Source organism: Lacerta agilis, chromosome 6, assembly GCF_009819535.1.
Source record: "Lacerta agilis isolate rLacAgi1 chromosome 6, rLacAgi1.pri, whole genome shotgun sequence".
Lineage (NCBI taxonomy): Eukaryota > Metazoa > Chordata > Lepidosauria > Squamata > Lacertidae > Lacerta > Lacerta agilis.
The window spans coordinates 38,325,768-38,344,856 of record NC_046317.1 but is presented as its reverse complement, the minus strand read 5'-3'; the positions used below and the strand labels follow the sequence as shown (position 1 = coordinate 38,344,856).

Below are 19,089 nucleotides of genomic sequence, written 5' to 3'. Positions count from 1 at the left end.
AGTCTCATAATTTCTATCCTCATTCACCAGTTTCCAGTCATGCCACTAGTCGTGCAGAAAGAAGTACTAAGCACTTCAAATATATACTTCAGTTAGCACAGCACAAAATCATGTGCTTTTGTTTCCGAAGCCAAATCTGAACTTACTATGAATACTTAGCATTAAGAATGACACTAATATGGCATGGCATGGTGACAGCGATTGCTTTGTTCAAAGAGGAAGTCTAAGTCTGATTTCTATGCAGCAAACACAGGATTTGATAGTTGTTTTTCACATCAGTTCCCTACACAACAGGTGCCTTGTTAAAGGGAGAAAGTTAGGAAGAGGGGGGCTAAGTACAAATAAAATTTTGGATTAAAGGATGAGACTTTAGGCCCACAGTGTCAGCCAATACGTTTCCTCTACTTAGTAGAACTTAATCAAGAATTACACAAGTAAAGTTTAATAAGGTTAAAAGGATAAAATACAGGGTAACCTTACATATATAAAGTATTGATGCAGAGCTGAAAAACCCTAATTAAATCCTAATTATCAGGATCAACAAAATAAGTAAGGCTAGGGTCTGATATAAGCCTTCTAAAGGATAGCTCTTTCAAAAAACGTTAAGAGGAGAGGGGGATACAAAGATAAAATGGGAAATAATAGAAGATCCTGCTGATGGAGGGTGGGGTCTGAGGAAAAGTGGCTCAATGTAAGACAGCCTTTATTGTGAAAAAAGGAGAGTTAGAAGAACATCTTTAATCAGAACTAATATATCTGACAACGCCAGAGTTTACAATGTGATATGTGAACTTGTGAGTTACACCAGACCCTTATTCAAGTCCGAATATTTAAGTACAATCTGAATAGTGGGAAATTGCTATTTCTGGGGGATCCTACTGCTGACAGCTCTTAAGACCACCCTCTTTTACACATTCCCCCCCCTTTTTTAAAATCTAGCTTGAGAGAGTGAGTTGCATGCTGTATTGAGTACATAATAGTGATTTCTCAATTAACAGAGCCTAAAATTGCAACAATTTGTATGCAAGGGTTTTGTATGCAATTTTGTATGCAATTTGTATGCAAAAATTGTTGTTGTTGTCAGACACGACTGAACAACAACAACAAAAATTGCAACAACTAAGAAGTGATAGATTATTTTGGAGTAAAAACTAGATTTTAAGAAGTATGTTTAGTTTTGATTTTTGAATGATTTATTTTAGAGATGAGAAGTTACTAAAGTAAAATTAGAATTGGAACCAAAGGAGAGAAAACGGGGGAAGTCACCTAGTATTGATTCGAACAAGAAAAGTTTTTTTTTTTTGTGCAAACAAGAAAAAGAGTTATTGGTGTGATTTGTATTTGTTTTTATTATGGTTTGATTGTTGGGTTTGTGTTTGGGTTTGTGTTGGGGTATGTGTTACGTTGTTATTTGTGTTGCAAAAGCCAATAAATTCTTTATAAAAAAAAATTGCAACAATTTGTATGCAAGGGCCTGCAAAAAATAAAAATAATATAATTTGAGGTTAAAAGGGGGTCCTCATATTTGTAAAGGCTGGGAACCACTGATCTATACACTGAAATAACAAACAAACATTTTCAGGTCCCAAGTACCCAAACCCTCAGTATTCAACGTTGTCCACTTCCTGAATGCATCCCATTTTTTAGATCAGGGGTCAGCAAACTTTTTCAGCAGGGGGCTGGCCCACTGTCCCTCAGACCTTGTGGGGGGGCAGACTATATTTTGGAAAAAAAAATGAATTCCTATGCCCCATAAATAACCCAGAGATGCATTTTAAATAAAAGCACACATTCTACTCATGTAAAAACACGCTGATTCGCGGGCCGGATTGAGAAGGCGATTAGGCCGCATCCAGCCTCCGGGCCTTAGTTTGAGGACCCCTGTTTTAGATCCATTCCCTCCTGATCATTTCCCCCTCCAGATCATATCAACAAGACACAATTTTGTCTCAAAAATTATCTTACCTTATCTTGCTTTTGGTAGGTCTGCTTAATAAATGAGCGTGTGATTTCATGGAGCTGACGTAAAGCTGGTACCACCCACACAACCTGAGGATTATTATGTTGGGATGACTATTAGGAGAAGGTACAGTAATAGAGATGTTTAGTAACAATGACTGCATAAACATTCAAAGTTTTATTCCCCATTCTAGATTACTTTTGTAGTCTGTACTATAGCTATTCCTCAATTCTACAAAATCCATTGTTTATTTCTCTATGTAATATATATAGATTACATTTGTGAAGGACACGTGGATCTATTTGCAAATTTCATTCTTGCAGCTTCCCCACAGCAGTCACTCCTTTTGGCAGAAACAAAGGCAAGATACTGGCTATGACTCTCACAAGAAGCAAACTGATACACACACTCTCCCTTTTCAAGGCGTCCTGTGAAACATGAGAACTAAAGAATGTGCCAAGCTTCAAGTTCTGTAACATTTCTAATCAAATAAAGTTATATCTAAAAGACTGGGGTGTGCAGCGCACAGAATATACATTCTGAGAGATAAGGCAAACTAACCCTCTTGATGTCTTCTATGCATTTGATGATGTAGCTTCTTTTTATTGCCTCCTTCACTGCATATGCATCACTAAGGATTGTCAAATGCTCCTCCAAGGCTTGTTGAATCAAACTGCTGGGCAATGTTGGAAGATGAGCCAACTCCCAGAGAACCTCAAGAACCTACAAGGATATACACACACAGATAAATATCAACATTCATTACAGAGGTTAGCCTCCATGTTAACTCTTAAAAGTGCAATTTATTACTCATGCCTTTCCAGTGGTTGTCTCTACACGTGCTTCCCGGCCAATACGTCCTATCAAGCTTAGCAGTTTCTGTCTCACTCTATCACTCTCAGATTCCCAACTCTACAAAAGGGGAGGGGGAAATGAAGAAAGACAAAACAAAAAAAAAAACAATTTGAGTTTCAACTGGGCCAAGCTTTGGTTATCCATATTATGATCTTTAGATCCAAACAGACTTCAAAATATATATTTCAGTTTCTTGCTGTAGTTGCCTCACCTTCTGAATAAGGACAAAGAGATGATTGAGTTGGTCTGAGCTGAACTTGACAGCAGCTGCTGCAATAATGGTGTGGATGTTCTCTATTACAGTTGACGGCTGTCCTGACTTTAAAGAGGAGAGAAAACCAACAGTAAGGAGACAGCTATGAAAAAAGGTGATCTTGAAAAAACGATCATAGATGTATATTAAACAGAAAAGCTGGAATCTTAGGCATTCTCACGCTGGAGTAAACCCCACTGAAAACCTAGATGTTTCTGATTAAACATGCTTAGGTTCACACTGCATATTATCAAGCAAGAATGAGGAAGTCTGTAGCCCCATCTTAGGGACTGAAAGAAATACCACACTGACAACTTTGTGGTTTTACATTTAGGTTTTGGACACAACAAAGGAAGTATTTGTATTCTGTGAAAGGTTTTATACTAAGTGTAAAGGGCAGATACCGTTTGCTAGGTGTGTCATTGAGTAAACTGATTACTAATTCAGAAGCGCTTTCTGTTTCAGGCTCTGGGTATTCTGGAGGCTAATGGAACCAGTAGAAATGCAGGCATTGTGTAACTACTACTACATAATTAAATAAAGATGAATCATTCATTCATCTCTAAGAAAAGATGGTGCTTCTGAGAACCTTGGAAGGTAAAATTTCAGAAATAAATGCTCAAGCCACATCAGAAAGGACTCACAATCCTTCAGGAAGGCTGAATTGATTTGTTTGAAATCAAAAGAAGTTGCTGACATAGGTGCTAAAAACCCTTATATGAATGCAGATTAGCACAGTATTGGAAATAAACATCCTAAAGGTAATGCAAATATGAAGACTGTATGGAACACTGAGCTGCTAATTTATCAACCAAACTCTTGGTGCTACATATTGCAGCAAGAAATAATACTTGTGAACGGGCAGCGTGCAAATGTTATTTGTTCACATATACAACTGAAGTTAACATACGGCCAAAATCTAAAGAAATGAAGTAAACCTAAAAATATTGTAGCAGTATTCTTAGTTAAAAGTATCCTATGTAATGTTGAGAGACTAAAAACACACTGAACCACAGAAGTCATCCATTTGGAATACTGGAAATTGTGTGCTTAAAAGCAGTGGACTTCACAACTTTCTACATCAACTCAACCTGCATCCCTGCTACGCTGTGGCAATGATTTGCAACTCACCTTAGTCAGTCACAACCCACCCATGTCCTAGAGTACTGGAAAGGGATAGACTACAAATACATTCTATAATGTGTGATATTCAGAGACGCACAGAGCCTTAATATCTCTTTTTTTAGAACATGTCACAGGTTTGTCAGCAGAATGACTGTGCTCAAAATAAATGATGAAATACGTCACATTGTTGCAACAATGCCAGAAATAAAGAGCTTTGTCACCATTTTACAGACTACTGCATATTTATAAGTTTAATGCTGTGTGGATATTCTAAAGACGTCCATATCTAGTTATAAAGTAAATGGGAGTGGCGGTCCTTGTGCTCAGTACATTTCTACACTCTGAGTCCAGCACAAATTTTCGTGCAGAATTTTTCATTAAATTTCTGAATAACCATAAACTGAGGTATAGAGCAGGCCATAGTTTCTTAACATATTCAGTGCACAGGAAGATTTGACATAGTTGCTTCATATAAGAGTACTAAAATTAAGCAGCGAGGAGGCAGGGTAGGGAGAGAACATGCAGCCTTCAACACATGTGAAATCTGAATGAACATCATTTCTGCAAAAAAGAAAAGTGATAGAAGAGCCCTTGAAGATAAATGAATTACTAGAGCTCTGTTTATCAAAGTGCAATAACTAAGTTAAACAACCAAATAATGTAAAGGTGTGTGGGCGGATGGATGGATGGACGGATGGACTGAATAAAATGTACAGATATGCAAAGGTATGTGGGTATCAAACAAATCTAGCAAAGCAATTAAAAAAAAAACTAGTAGTTCTAAACTAAGATTTTAAAAAATTCATACATCTCTCAATGTTTTCTCTTTCACACAGAATTTGAAGAATTTGAAGAGATACGACTAGAAACAAAAGAGATGAACCTTGAAGTGTAAGATTCTATCTTAGATTATTTTTTTCCAGGGCCTCAGCAAATGTGATCACCATACTGTTTGCTTTCTTGCTCATATAGCATCAGAGTGTGGTTGTCACGCATCTTCTTGGAAACTTGCCTAAATCAGATTCCTGGTCAGCAGGACATGAACAAGGTATGTCTTATGAGGTTTGGGAAAGTCACAACACAAGATACAGACGTCAGGAATTAATAGGGCAATAGGAAAGTACTGAGAAGCATGCATTGAAACAAACCCTGCTCTCTGCTTGTGGCATATTTATGTGATTGAAAAGAAAAGAAAAGAAGATTCATTGAGGTGTTCTTTGTATTACAATCAACAAACTTCCCTTGGGCAAGTTGTTTAACAAGATGACCTACTGGCCTCCTTCCAATCCTAGGATTGATGCATCTATTTAGTGTCCATGAACACAACTTCCTGCCACGAGTCCTAATTCTGTAGAATAACATATACTCCATCTCCATGGATATCTATTATATAGTCAGTCACACTATTATTATCTGCTAAGTTTGGATAGTGTTTGGGATCTTTATACATGCACCTGATAAAGACATTCCACAAATGCTGTCAAAAGAATTTCAGACTCTGAGACATACTGCTACACATCCTCACCTGTATTCTCCAAATTTTTGACAGCTCATCTAATGATAACTTGCTGCCCAGGAGTTCAATAATTCCTTTTATACGATCACAATATTGTGCTTGGTCTATGTTACCTAGTGAAAGAAACAGGACAGTGAGCCTAAGAATGCCTTAATCAAGTCTTTGATATGGTAATAACAAAATATATACTCCTTCAAAACAACTAATAAGAGGTTCAGTAACATGAAGTTCTGTTTTCTAACAACCCTCTCCATCTCATTCATTACACAACTAAGGCCCTTAATTTTTTTTTTTAAATGCCCTTTCTTACCCGATGGATTGGTGTTGGTAGCACCCAAGATACTTCTAAAAATACCAGAGAATTTGAAAGACTCATTAAAATATGAACTTTTACCAGCAATATCTACACCAAAACATTCAGATACATGAATGGTTCAGACAAAGTGCTGTGGTTTAGCAATACGAGTCTTAGCTCATCTACTTTGTTCTCTTACTCTGGTGTGACTGCAAAAAGTACACAATTTTAGCTTCTGTCTTGTATTAACCATGGTTTTTTTAATCACCCAAAGCCAAACAACACTTCATCTTAACAATGGTTAATTGAAACAAGCCAACTTTCTAAACTATGTTTTTTGTTAATCGACCACTGCTAAGATAAACCACAGTTTGCCTGGGTTTGGACAACATTCTGAATTTATTTTAATCTTGTAAGTGGAAGCTTCATATCATTTCCTTGCAACCAACCTGGAGGAGGAAGAGTGAGGCAGCATGCAAGTACAAGACTCACTTTCATTAACACCAAACATGGTTTAGCACTCCTTCTGACTGCAACCACAATATCAACTTTCTTTCTGTTTAAGAACTTCAGAAATGCAGCAGGATATTCAAAACTTACCTTCTAATGCAATTGAAAGAACAGAGTTTTCTACTAGCCAGTTTAATAACCGATCCGTATCTATTGCGTTCTTTACTGATTTGGATACAGTGCTGTCTTCAATTAGTTTTGTTACCTAAAAATTAACAGAGTCACTCAGAGGATTTGTAACAACTAGATATATCAATAGCCAAAGAGGATGAGAAATTAAAAAAAAATTAAACTTAAAGGTCAGTTTCTGTATGTAGGGGTGGTTCTTGGGAGGGCTGTAAATATGTGTCTTCACTGTGAAGGTTTGTAAGGCCTGAAATACTAAATACTTGAAGATTCAGGGAATAAGCAAAACTATATTCTATTTTTCATTACTGCACTGAGCAGTGCCCAGCTCTGTAAAATCATTAATATTTCAATGGCCTCATGAAAAGTTTATTAGGCCTTTTAAATGCACACTAACACCATATATTTGTCACTTATTCCATAAGTGAACTTCAAATGGATTTATAGCCATGGATAGAATCTAAGAATCTTTCGATTCCTCCTATGCCTCACTATGCATTTTCTCTTTGAAAGCTTTGTGAACCAAATCAGCAACGGTTGTCATTAAGTTGTTACAGTTAATATGAGCTAGAGAACTAGCCTTTTACTGGATCGGGACCCATTTGTGGGCAGCAGCCTGATCCAAGGTGGCTCGCAAGAAGAGCACTACCACCATGCACATATATGGTAAAAGATCAATAAAATGGTCGCCAAATAAGTGATGGAATAAAGGTGTTTCCTGGATCTGCAAAAGTTGAAAATACCCGATTGTGAATGTGAATCTAATAAACTGAAGATTTTAGCATAGCAAACTTACTTCTTTGAGAGAGTTCATTTTTGCACTGAAGTGTGGCGATTTCAGCATACGCAACAGGATATCTAAGCGCAGGTCATCTACTACTGTTACCAAGTCAGGTTGGAATCGCATGCAAAGGAGCTTGATGGCAGACAAGAGTTCAGGGATACTGACCAGCCTCTGTGAAACGTAAGAATTATGAGCACTTTTTAGAGATCTCAATGATGAATTCAAGTGGCAAGGAAGATACCACCTAAGTTGATGTGGCCTTTGAAACGGTACAGGTAGGGCTGCCATATTTCAAAAGGTGAAAATCCGGACACAAAAGTTGTTGAGCATTTTTTTTTGGCAAAAGTTCAGCTTTTTTTTTAGTTTTGCTTTGTCTATCAAACAAGCTTTGAAAAAGCAATAGATAATACAAGATTTGAACCTCCTAAAACAAAGAGTGCAGATTTGAAACTATTGAGACTATAGACCAGGCATAGGCAAACTCGACCCTCCAGATGTTTTGGGACTACAACTCCCATCATCCCTAGCTAACAGGACCAGTGGTCAGGGATGATGGGAGTTGTAGTCCCAAAACATATGGAGTGCTGAGTTTGCCTATGCCTGATGTAGACTGCTACACGGAAGGAACCATTCTAGCAGGGCCACTCCACCAGCTCCACTAAAAGACTTGCTTTATCGGGCTCTTCCTGTCCCTGAACAGTTTCCATTCCATGCTGTCATCATAGAAATTACTATATTTTTTTATATAAAAAATGGGTATCCTGAGTTCCCTCTTCCTTCCCAAGCCCTTCTTTCTTGTGCATCATGTGTTTTAGACTGTAAGTCTGTAGGCAGGCACTTTCCTGTATTAACTGACTGCATGTAAGTTGCTCTGTGAACCTTTTTGGCTGAAGAGCTGGGTAAACATGTTCTAAATAAATCATAAATATAGAACAAATTACTTTATAAAGGAAAGTGTGTACTAAGCACACTGCAGCTGACAACATTAATGGCTAAATCTTCTAATGCTGATTATTTACCAAGTGTCATTACAAGTGTTTCACTAAGCATTAGTTAAGTACACACACGCTTTTAAGCATGGGAGCAGCAGCATTAGCTAATGGAATGTCAGTTTTACATTTTCAAATTGCAGTTCAAGTTGTAGGTCGTATCTGAAAAATCAGTTTTTACCTTGTCTTTCAGGTCCTTCTCTTCAACATTCTGTACATATTTAATCATATTATGAATTACTGGATCCAGCATGGGCTATAAAACAAGAAATAGGCATTCTGTATGTTAAAGAGAAAATGTATCTCCCCGATCCAAGGGCCTTCTTCCAATGGAAAACTTTTATTCCTGCACCCTTCTGAAGATCAGGGAAGTTTCCCCAAGTAGGATTTGATGTGGTGCAGAAAACAAAAATTACAACCACTCTCCCCTGAGTAAAAGTATATTCCACTCATGCTCAGAACGTAAGCATTATGCTAGTGTTCCAATATTTGACACAAACTAGGTACAATTAAAATAGACATAAGCCAATTTGATGTGAGTATATGTGAAGGAAGCAAACAAATTAATTAATTAATTATACAGTGTTGTATCCACTGCTTGCCTGAGTAGAAAACTGCTCACTCAACCAATCTTTTCACCCCTGCCCCCCTTAGACCCCTGAACAACATCTCTGGAGGGCTTTCCTATGGGCTGTGTCATAGGCAACTCTCCCCAAAATGGGTAAAGGAAGCAAGGTTTTTGTGTCCAATTTCAGACAACACCCCCCTTCCAGGTAAACAGCCTACGCTGTTCAATGAAGTCCTCCAGAAAAGCATTTTAAGTGTCTGTAGGGAGGAGGAGAAAGATCAGTTGCACAAGCAACCTTCACATGTGACTGTTAAGATACTTCCCAATGTAAAAATAAATACAAATCTATATTGGGGTGGGCAGATTAGGACCTACTGATTGATCTCTGGGTGGGTTAAAGTAGAACAAGGATTTCCAACTTCCAATTGGTTAACAATGGCAGCAAAATGACTCCCCCCCCCCCATTCAACTGCTGGAGGAGTGGTTTTTTTATGTGGGAGGACTGCAAACTCAGTTTGGTTCTGTCACTAAAAACAAATTCCAGGGTTCAGAATTATTTAATTCTAAGTGTACAAATTGGATCTCACAGTCCACCCACTTCCAATCTGTCCTATAAAGGTATCTTGCAGATTATCTAGAGTTATCCCAAACTGACTGTTGTTTTTTTAACAATAATAGTATCAATGTTAATATGAGCATCATTTGTTGTTATATTATTATAATATTATGAGTTTCAAAACAAATATTTTGCAAATGCATTAACTGAGAAACAAACATAAGGCTTAGGGCAATGAACTCCACTTGCTTCACTTAAAAAAAAAAAAATCAGAGCAAGTGACTAATTGTACATAATTTTAAAGAGAGAGTGCTGTTCATTACCTGTACTACTGAAGAATTGAGATACTCTGCACAAACCCCCAAAGGCTGAACTAAAGAGGATACTGCCTAGAAGAAAGAGAAAGCATTTTAAGAACATACACAGAACAGACCTAAGGTAAATACCGCAAGAAGGATGCTCAAACAGGTCCCTAGCATATGAGGCTAAAGACGAGAATGGTATTTGATAAAACAGACTGATGAACATGGCTAGTATAGTTTTGACTGACGACAGCAGCAGCAAATACAGCCTAAAGGTAATGCTACAAAGCACACCAATTCACAATGCAGTTTTAGAAGTTGTGTTTGCTTAACCCAGCACACCTCAAGACTAAAATATTACTTCAGTTCCTTCCACAACAACAGAAAATTTGTAAGTATTAAACAAGAGCTATCTACTGTGAAAGATTCATACAACAGAGGGAAATGATCTGGATTTTAACTTACCCCAAGTTCAATATCGTCTGAATGAAGCTTAGACTGAATTGCAGAAAATCCACCTAATTCTGCAAACTAAATAAGTATACAAACAACACCGTCAAAGACATGAACTATATAAATAAAAGTAGTGTGATAGGTCTCAGAAACAGGCATGAATAGATGAGCATTTCCTTCAGCTGTCCACCACAGGAAAGTGTATCAGTAAGGTATGCTGAGTCTAAGGATTTTACTATTTCAGTAATGGAGGTAAAGGTACAACAATTCTCATAGGAGGATAGGAAAAGGGAAAACACTACTAGTGCAGTTCTCTCTGTTAAACCTCGTATTTTTCTGAAGCTCACCTAGAAAACTCAGTTCAATGGCATTTCACAGGTAAATTGATGACAAATCCCTTTAAGAGGTAAAACTGTTTTTCCATATGCATCATACATTTCTTCTTACTCTATTACAGCTCCAGAAAATGATGAAAACTCACACATGAACCTTTTGCAAGAAAAATGCTGCATACATGCACATGTGTGCACACACATACACAATGAGCCTCGGAAGCCACTCCACAGAACTCTAGCCTCTCCCTCATATTTGGTGCTAAAAATACTCATTCTGCTGACAAAAACATTCACCTCTCCCATTGCGCAAGTGATGGCCGCTCTTCATTTCCCTTCAAATACTTCCATTTCCCTTCAGTACCACTATAAATTCATGCACTGGATCTCATTTAAAAATATATGCCTATATATGATCCTCATTCTTCCAGTGCTAACATCCTTCACTGACAGAAGTCCTCTTGCTTTAAATTACAACCCATTCATTCTCTTTTGTGATCTCCCTGAATATAGACATGGTGCTAACTCTTCCACTTCAGATCCTTCCTCAAATGTATCTTATTTCCCTGTCTTTTGACCAACACTTTCACCCTTATTTCCAACTTAAATATTTGTAACTGTATTTCTTCACAGTCATTCTTCTCATCCTCTTGTCGTCCCCCACCCCAACCCAGGAACTGGTTTTATTTTTGTTTAATGAGAGTCTGTATAGTGCCTTACATGTGCAGATGGTTCAGAATAAATAATGCTTTATCATTTACTTACCCTATTCACTAAGTCCACTAGCCATCCATGTGGTTCCTAGCCAACAGAGATGTTAACAAATTAGCAGCATTTCCTCCACAAGGATACTTTGTAAAATAATGGTGTTTTAAATGAGCGTTTCATTTAGAGCTCTAGATTACTTCATGCATAACTGGTCACTGCAAATACAACACATGCACTGCCTGCTAACAACTGCTCAGATAAGGCACCTAACATTTCTGGATTAGATTGTTAGCACTATCCAAACATTGCCTAACCTATTATAATGTATTCTGGTCTATGAGTATATGATTCTATGGCAAGATTAGGATATGGAGTTGGTGACTCAGAATCAGTTATATTTATAACCCATAATGGAGTAGAAGGTTTTTTTTGTTTTTGTTTTTTAAAGGAATGAAATTAGAAGCAATATTTTGGCACCAACAAGCTCAAAGCTGCAAATGTGTCTAAAAAGTCTCATGACCAAAATTTTATTTATGCATATATATGGAAGTTATATCACTTCCTTAACCACTATTCAGATCTAAAAGGACTGGAAATTATCACACCCATACGATAGTCTAAACCACAGCTACAGTGTTGTCACCACTAAGATCTAGTAGAGAGCACTGTAGTCGGAGTGGTAATTAAACCCTTATTATAGTCAAAGTAGCAGAAATAATAGCACACCAAAGGCTACTGTCAATGAGACAGATTGATAAATTGTTAGGTATGGGAAAGGGCGTGGGGAGGAAATGGCAATGTTTATTTCAAGTGACACACATACTGCACTAAAACACAACTTAAATTCTGTCTGACTTCTAGTATGAGACTTGAAGTGTACACATTTACCTTCTGGAAAGTAGATATGGGTGAGACAGCATACATATTGCCCTCTCCAAATACTTCTGCCCAGTTCCTTTGGCACACTTTCATTCGGTTCTTGAAATGGTACTCATTATCAGGATTAAGAGCCTAGAGAGAAAGGTGTGACAACAAAGCAGACATATAGGATTAGCAATTTTCCAATGTAAAACACTTTTGGATCAAGTGGCTTTTCATCAGGTTTTCCTTTCTAGGAAAGAAAAGTGTTTCAACATCAAGAAGTACATACACTTTTGGAGAAGCAGCACCAGAACTTCAGAGTGAAGAAACAGAAGACATGGTTTTAGTATCCCAAAACCAATTTTCTTTGACAAAACACTGGGTGGCTATTGGAGCCTAGACTGGTGAAATGCATTGCTTCGGATTTTGTTTATACAGATATTAACATGGATGCTTAACTTTGGCTTTTAAAATGAAAAATGAAATATTGTGTACACGGACACAAACCTCAAAAAGCAGCCCTATACCAGGTTAGACTGTTTGCTAATCTGCTCCAGTATGGTCTATTCTGACAAGCACCAGCTCCTCAGGGTCACAGACAGAGGGAGATCTTTCCCATTGCCTACTGCCTGATCCTTCTAACTGAAGATGCCAGAAATTGAACCTAGGATCTTGAGATTGCGGACTATGTGCTCTACCACCGAGATATGATCACTCCCTCTTCACATTTCTTAAAAACAGTAAATTGACAAGTTTAAAGTCATTGCAGACAGTGGAATACCAAGTGTCAAAGCAATGTACTAACATACATCTTGCTAAGTAATTAATTACATTATCTGTTGTTTAGAACCTAAGTGGTTTGAATTTCCAAATATACAGGAAAGCCAAGGTTTGGAGCTGCTTGCCTGCTTTCATTTCTCCAGTTCTTGGAAAATGACACAACAGCCATAACTATGGTTTGTTAGTTCAGACATGGCAAACCAGAACAGTACAAACCATGGTTCAAAAAACCATTTCAAACCATGGTTTCTTATTCTGATTCAATGGGTGATGTCTTGTCAATTCAATATGTCTTGTCAATTCAAACATCACACTAAGTCATAGTTAAAAGCTTCCTTAATCATGATTTGGTGGAATGTATTGATTGAGTATGCAAATATAACCAAGAAATGTCTTTTCTAGATTTTACATTTTAATAAGCCATGCATTTAGGATGAACAGATATTCAGTTCTAAGATTTTCATGCTGAATAGCCTTGAGATCAAGTAACTGCAATACCATTGTGAGTACAGCGAGAAGACCAACAGGGATAGGATCTTGCTTTATCCTTTCTGCAGCCAGATCTACTAGTAGCATCAACATGTTGTAGATTCCCTCATGGATTTCGGTACCCCATTTATGAACAGCGCTCGATGTCAACAGCTGCAAAGGAGCACAGGATGTGTTAAAATGCTGACATGGATCTACAAGGGGAAGAGAGTACCTTTTTGCTGGCCTTGAAAAGCTTTTGGAGCTACCTATTTAGCAACAAACAACTTCAGAAGGCAGATTTTAAACCTGGAAAGAACAGCCAGCTTCTACCTTAGCTCCCTATCCCGGTTTTAAGAAGATTCCATTTTTAGGCATAGCATATTTACAGAACACAGTATCTTCAATACATTCTAAGACCAGAGGTGACTAGGAGAACATCTTCACTTGGCATACCTCATTAATCCACTTTAAAAAACAAAAAACAACTCCTGTTCTTATTCCTACAAACCTTTCTCAACATCCCCATTCTCCTGCTCCCCATTTGCTATCCCAATAAAAATGACCTATTTTGTAGAAAACCACAAAATTGCTGCAACATGCAAAAGAAAAATCAAATGCAGCTCTTAACTCTGCAAATTTGAAGAGGAATAGCAGAAAAATATTTGTCAACCATGTCCATTAGTAATATTGTAACTTGCCCTCTCTCCTTACTTGCTACAGTATCAGAATGTAGCAAGCTGCCACTTTATGAGTTATACACCGCCTACTCTCCTATCTACAGCACTGGATAGAATCCACTGTAATTTTCTCTTACACCTACTTTTTTAAATGCTTCGGGCATACATCTGTCCATAAACCTTCTGCAGTTTTCATCAGAATCCGAAAGCCCTTATTTAACAGAGGAAAAAAGGAGTTAGGATCCTGCAAAGTTTTGCAAGCTACAGACTACAGGGCTACCCAAACAAGATTTTTGTTGGTTCACACAAACACCACTACTGCATACCAATTATTTTAATAACGAAGAAGCTCAAAGAAGTTATAGTTTTAATAAGGAGAAATGAATGAAATAAAACAGTGCAGATTTCTAAAAGTCAACACAGAAGCAACAATGCTTTCTAAAGCTCCATATTTTTGTGCTTAAAAGGAAGGGGCAAGGTATTGCTCACAAAGGCCAGGATCCAGAATACTATGAACAAAGGAGACTTTAGATATTTTCTTATTCAACTGAGGGACTTTCAAAAGTAGTTTATGATATGGCACTGGAGTCAGAAATTCTATGAGGGTAGTTCACATGAGACAGACAGCTCTATGGATCCCAGGCAGAGTTTGCTGGCTGGCACAGTACAACATTACAGCAAAGGTAATAAAAGGTGAGCATTGCTCTGTTTTCTCTGTGGATGCAGATGCTTCCTGCTGGAGCGTATGCAGTATCAGTGACATAAATGTTCTTCACTTCATCTGAAGCATCCAGATGAAAAATGGGGAAGGGGGAGAGATCATACTCAAAAGCAGAAGACTGAATCCCCAGCCTAGGAACTATTTTGTTTCTTTAATGGTGTTTACTGTCAAACCCTTGGGAAAGGATACAGACATTTCTGAGCGCATCAGATGTGCCACACACCATCTGCGGCAGAAGTAAGCAGGCAATGCTTCGTGCTGAACAGCTGCAATTTACTATAATTTCATGATGATACTGATTATGCACAGACAACTTAAATAGTTCCCTGAAGCATAGGTCTTGCAGCATCACTTATCATCCTGAGTAAGGATCATTGCACAAAGCACATGCTATAAACCTGAAGGGTGCAAATGCAGACTGCTTATATTTACAGGGCTGCACTAGACCGAAGTACATATCTGCACTGTAAACAAAAGATTACACATTCAACCAACATCTATAAGAACTTCCTTTCAAATGGAGCGCCCAATACATATCCTGTGACTTGGTGATTTTCCACAGCATGCAAAATCAGAAGAGCCAATATGTGCAGGCATGTATAGAATGTATTTATTTATAAGACTTCGCACCTGTGAAAGCCTATCTCAACAACAGTGAAAGCCTCTGTACTCCCCTCACCCACCATGCTATGAGTTCACTCCCAGCCCCTTCAGAAGTAAGAAGAGAGTGATTTCTGCTTGGAAAAGAAAGCTGAGAGAGGAAGTGGGAGGAGTGCCATTCCCACTTCCTCTTCAAACTCTCTTGTTTTCTAGCCTGAAATCACTATCCAAGGAGAACACAGAGTGACCAGGAGAGAAAGTGTTTTGTAAAAAAAGAGGCAAGAGGGGGCTAAGAAAAGGGGGACCTAGCGAGGGAGAGAAGGGAAGGAACAGAACACTGTGTATAGGTTTTGTCCTTCTCTCAGGGTGGAGGTGGGGGTGGGGTTCTGCATTTTTATTTTTAAATTCTTGTTTCAACTTCATTCCTCTCTGGAGCAGTCTGTATTTGTCATTCTCCCTTTCCCAACCTTCTCCTCTTTGGTCATCTACTTTTTTGTTTGTTTGTTTTTTGTTTCCCATACGTTCCTGGCCACCGGTGTCTGCATTTGACTGTTTGTTTCCCCCAGTTCTCTGGGGTTTGTGAGCCTTTACTTGTTTTTTCTTCCTCCAGGCCTGCCGACCTCCTTCCCAGGAGACATACAGTGTAAGCAAGTCACAGGGTGGGGGTGAGAGACGCACTTCCCAAAATTTGTGACTAGGCATGACACTCACAGCAGTCATGTTATGACCTGCAGCCTTCTCTGCCCTGCCTTCTCCACAGCAGCAATTTTGTGGTGTTATTCACAACACCTTTTGAAAATGGCAAATATGCCCATGGACCCAGGAAAGCTAGGGGTCCTGCTGTAAATCAATGCAGACAGCTGATTGCTACCATATCTGTAAAACAGTAATTATTAATCTGTCCACTTGCACCCTCCTCAATGTATTCCTCTTTCTGAGACCCCATTTCAGATGAAATGTTTTTTTTTTATCCCAACAATTTGCATTTGCTCTGATTTAATAATAAAGGAAAGTGCCTCTGAGTACATGAACAATTAATTTCCCTTAACTAAGGCACATTTCATTAAGAATGTATGTGATCAGTGGGAGGGGGGTATCTAGGGCACACAACTCCAGTCCTATATAGGTCTGAACCTCAGCAGGGCCCCACTGCTCTTGGCACACTCTATAAGGCTGGATAACATGCATTCCTCGTCATACAAGGTTCACTTTATTCTCTCCCTCTTCACTTCCTCTTCTGCAAAGAAGGCTCAACACCTTTACACTCCTGTGGTGCAATAAAAGGAATCTGAGTGAGCCTTCCACTCACCCTTAAGTGCTTGCAGGCAATCTCCAAACATGTTCAGTTTAGTGTGGGGAGATAGCTTATACAGTCCTTGGCTCATTCTATATAGCTGAATCACCCCCGACTGTGCACCACACACACAAAAAGCCAAAAAACTATGTTATCCTTTGTCACCAATAAAAGAAGTTTTCTCAGCTTTTGTTTCCTGTGTCTGACCATATGCATAAGCTCAGTAATGTCTACATTGTCTGGCAGTGGTTCTACAGGGTTACAGGAGTCTTTCCTCAGCCTACCTGAAAGATGCAAGATATTGATCTTGGGATCTTTTGCATGCAAAGCACATACTCTACCAATAACTTTTGGTCCTTCTCTTATACAGAGATGCCATGCTACTTCCTCCCCCCCCCCCAAATTAACTTTTAGCACCATCAAAAGCTCAGGGGTGAAATCCAAATAAGCAGTTCTGCTAACACAAATATTTCCTCTTTTCAAGGGAACTTCTCTCCTCATGCTATCTCCCCAAATCTGCTCCAGAGGGTTCAGGCTATCTCCAGAACACATTTAAGGGGCACACAGGCAGAGAAGTTCTGTTGCGCAATCAAATTTGTTGCATACCACCCCAAAGTGTAGTCAATTAGACCCTCCACACCAGCCAAGCAAAGAGATTCCCCAGACTTCATTGGAGAGTTAAGTTACGATTTAGATCCCTGAAATGAGGAAAAAGAAGGTGTGCACGCACATACAGATCTAAGCCACAGTTATAAGTGATGCCACTGGAAGCATTTTTGTGCCTCCCTTTGCAAATACCTTTCCAAGTTCCCTTTCTATGTGCCAAGCAGAAACAACTAGGAAATAATTGCTAGGTATTCCAGTTTGAGAAATTGGTTTTCAGAAGACCTCGTGACATTTTCATAATGAGAAAAGACCAATCTCTTTCCACACCCCCATCACAACTTAACTAACACCAAAGAATCTCGTTTAGCATCACATGCATACACTCTTCCAAGTGTGCAAAAGTTCCACTGAAATGTTGCAAACTAGTGTTTCCACCATGTAATTATACTGCAATTATACTACAAGCATTTCCATATCAAAAAGCATTACTACTAGCCTTTTTATAAATTAGCAGGTCATTTGTTTTTGCTGCAACAAAAAAACACAGTTAATTTTCTATAATTGCCTGAAGAGCCCTGCTCTTGGCAATATGTTTAAGCAAGTTTATAAAATAAAATTTCATTTTCACCCCAACATTTGAGCATACCAGCCTATTCAACAGTTTGTTAAAATAATATTTAAGAAGGGATATATTTGTGCCTGTCTTCACATGTTCTAAAGATCACCTATAATTGAACAGTGATTCTGAAACATTTGATTAAAAGGTGAAAGCATCAACTTAAAAATGCACAGTACTCTACTGAAGCCAAGAGATTCATACTACTTCCAACAAGAAAATATTTTGTTAATTAAACACCTGTTACCAACATGCAAGGTGGGAAAAGGTGAAGCCAAAAGCTATTTGAGTAGACAAGTTTTTACTGTCAAGTCATTATTAACATAAAAGTCAACATTTCTATGATTCTACTTTTAAAAAAAGGTTACAACTTACCCAGCCTTGCAAGATAAGTGGATGCAATTAAACACTTGCCAAGAGATTCTTCCCGCTTATATGGAATGGACCAATGATCTGTTAATACTCTGCTCTCCAGTTCATAAAGATTTGTTGTAGGAAACTCGATACCTTCTCCAGAGCAGTTCCCATTTTCGTCATTTTTCTGTTGAAAAGAAGCCAGTTAGCTGTATGAAGAAGCCACAGTCAGTTGTTCTAGTTACTGGCTGTTATAAAAAGGCATTGTAGCAGATCCATACCAGAAAACCTGACATTCCAACTACAAAGCAACTCCAGTGCAACAGAAATTCTGCTTCTTAACTCAGAAAACAAAGCCTATTTGCTGTCCTCTTTTCTCACCATTTCTGCACCCAGCAGAAAAATAAGGAAGTGCCAGAAAAAGTAGGGAGGATTAATGCAGAATGTAGCACTGTGGCACATATATGCACAGTGGTGAGACAGATGTACTATCATCATTGACTTAAAAGTTTTCCTAGATTACTGAATCAAAAGTCTGGAAAGGATTTAAGGATATTATTCCAATCATTTTCAAACCAAAAAGAAACCACCTAACTATTTAACAGATATAGAATACAACTTCTGATAATCACATAATTGATCCAACATGCTAACAATGAAGTATTAACTGCCCATCCACTGATCTGGTCATACCAGACCCACAAGCCAGCCACTCTAGTAAGGTTCTGCCTCCCCACTATGCAACAAAAATGCAGCTTCTTCTAATAATATAAGAGC

At 38.3% G+C, this 19,089-nt stretch overlaps 1 protein-coding gene across 1 annotated transcript in view; it reads right to left on the bottom strand.

Moving 5' to 3' along the window:
• Nucleotides 1–19,089, bottom strand: part of USP24 (ubiquitin specific peptidase 24) — a 73,613-nt gene that overhangs the window by 41,748 nt on the left and 12,776 nt on the right. The window contains exons 2-16 of the mRNA XM_033152025.1: nt 18,334–18,499; nt 14,265–14,332; nt 13,472–13,615; nt 12,221–12,343; nt 11,390–11,425; nt 10,305–10,370; nt 9,861–9,926; nt 8,595–8,669; nt 7,437–7,595; nt 6,605–6,719; nt 5,719–5,822; nt 3,027–3,134; nt 2,777–2,872; nt 2,522–2,683; nt 1,966–2,073 (exon numbers count right to left, since the gene is read on the bottom strand). Of these exons, the coding sequence (XP_033007916.1) occupies nt 1,966–2,073; nt 2,522–2,683; nt 2,777–2,872; nt 3,027–3,134; nt 5,719–5,822; nt 6,605–6,719; nt 7,437–7,595; nt 8,595–8,669; nt 9,861–9,926; nt 10,305–10,370; nt 11,390–11,425; nt 12,221–12,343; nt 13,472–13,615; nt 14,265–14,332; nt 18,334–18,499 (1,596 nt within the window). The remainder of the gene's footprint in view (nt 1–1,965; nt 2,074–2,521; nt 2,684–2,776; nt 2,873–3,026; nt 3,135–5,718; nt 5,823–6,604; nt 6,720–7,436; nt 7,596–8,594; nt 8,670–9,860; nt 9,927–10,304; nt 10,371–11,389; nt 11,426–12,220; nt 12,344–13,471; nt 13,616–14,264; nt 14,333–18,333; nt 18,500–19,089) is intronic.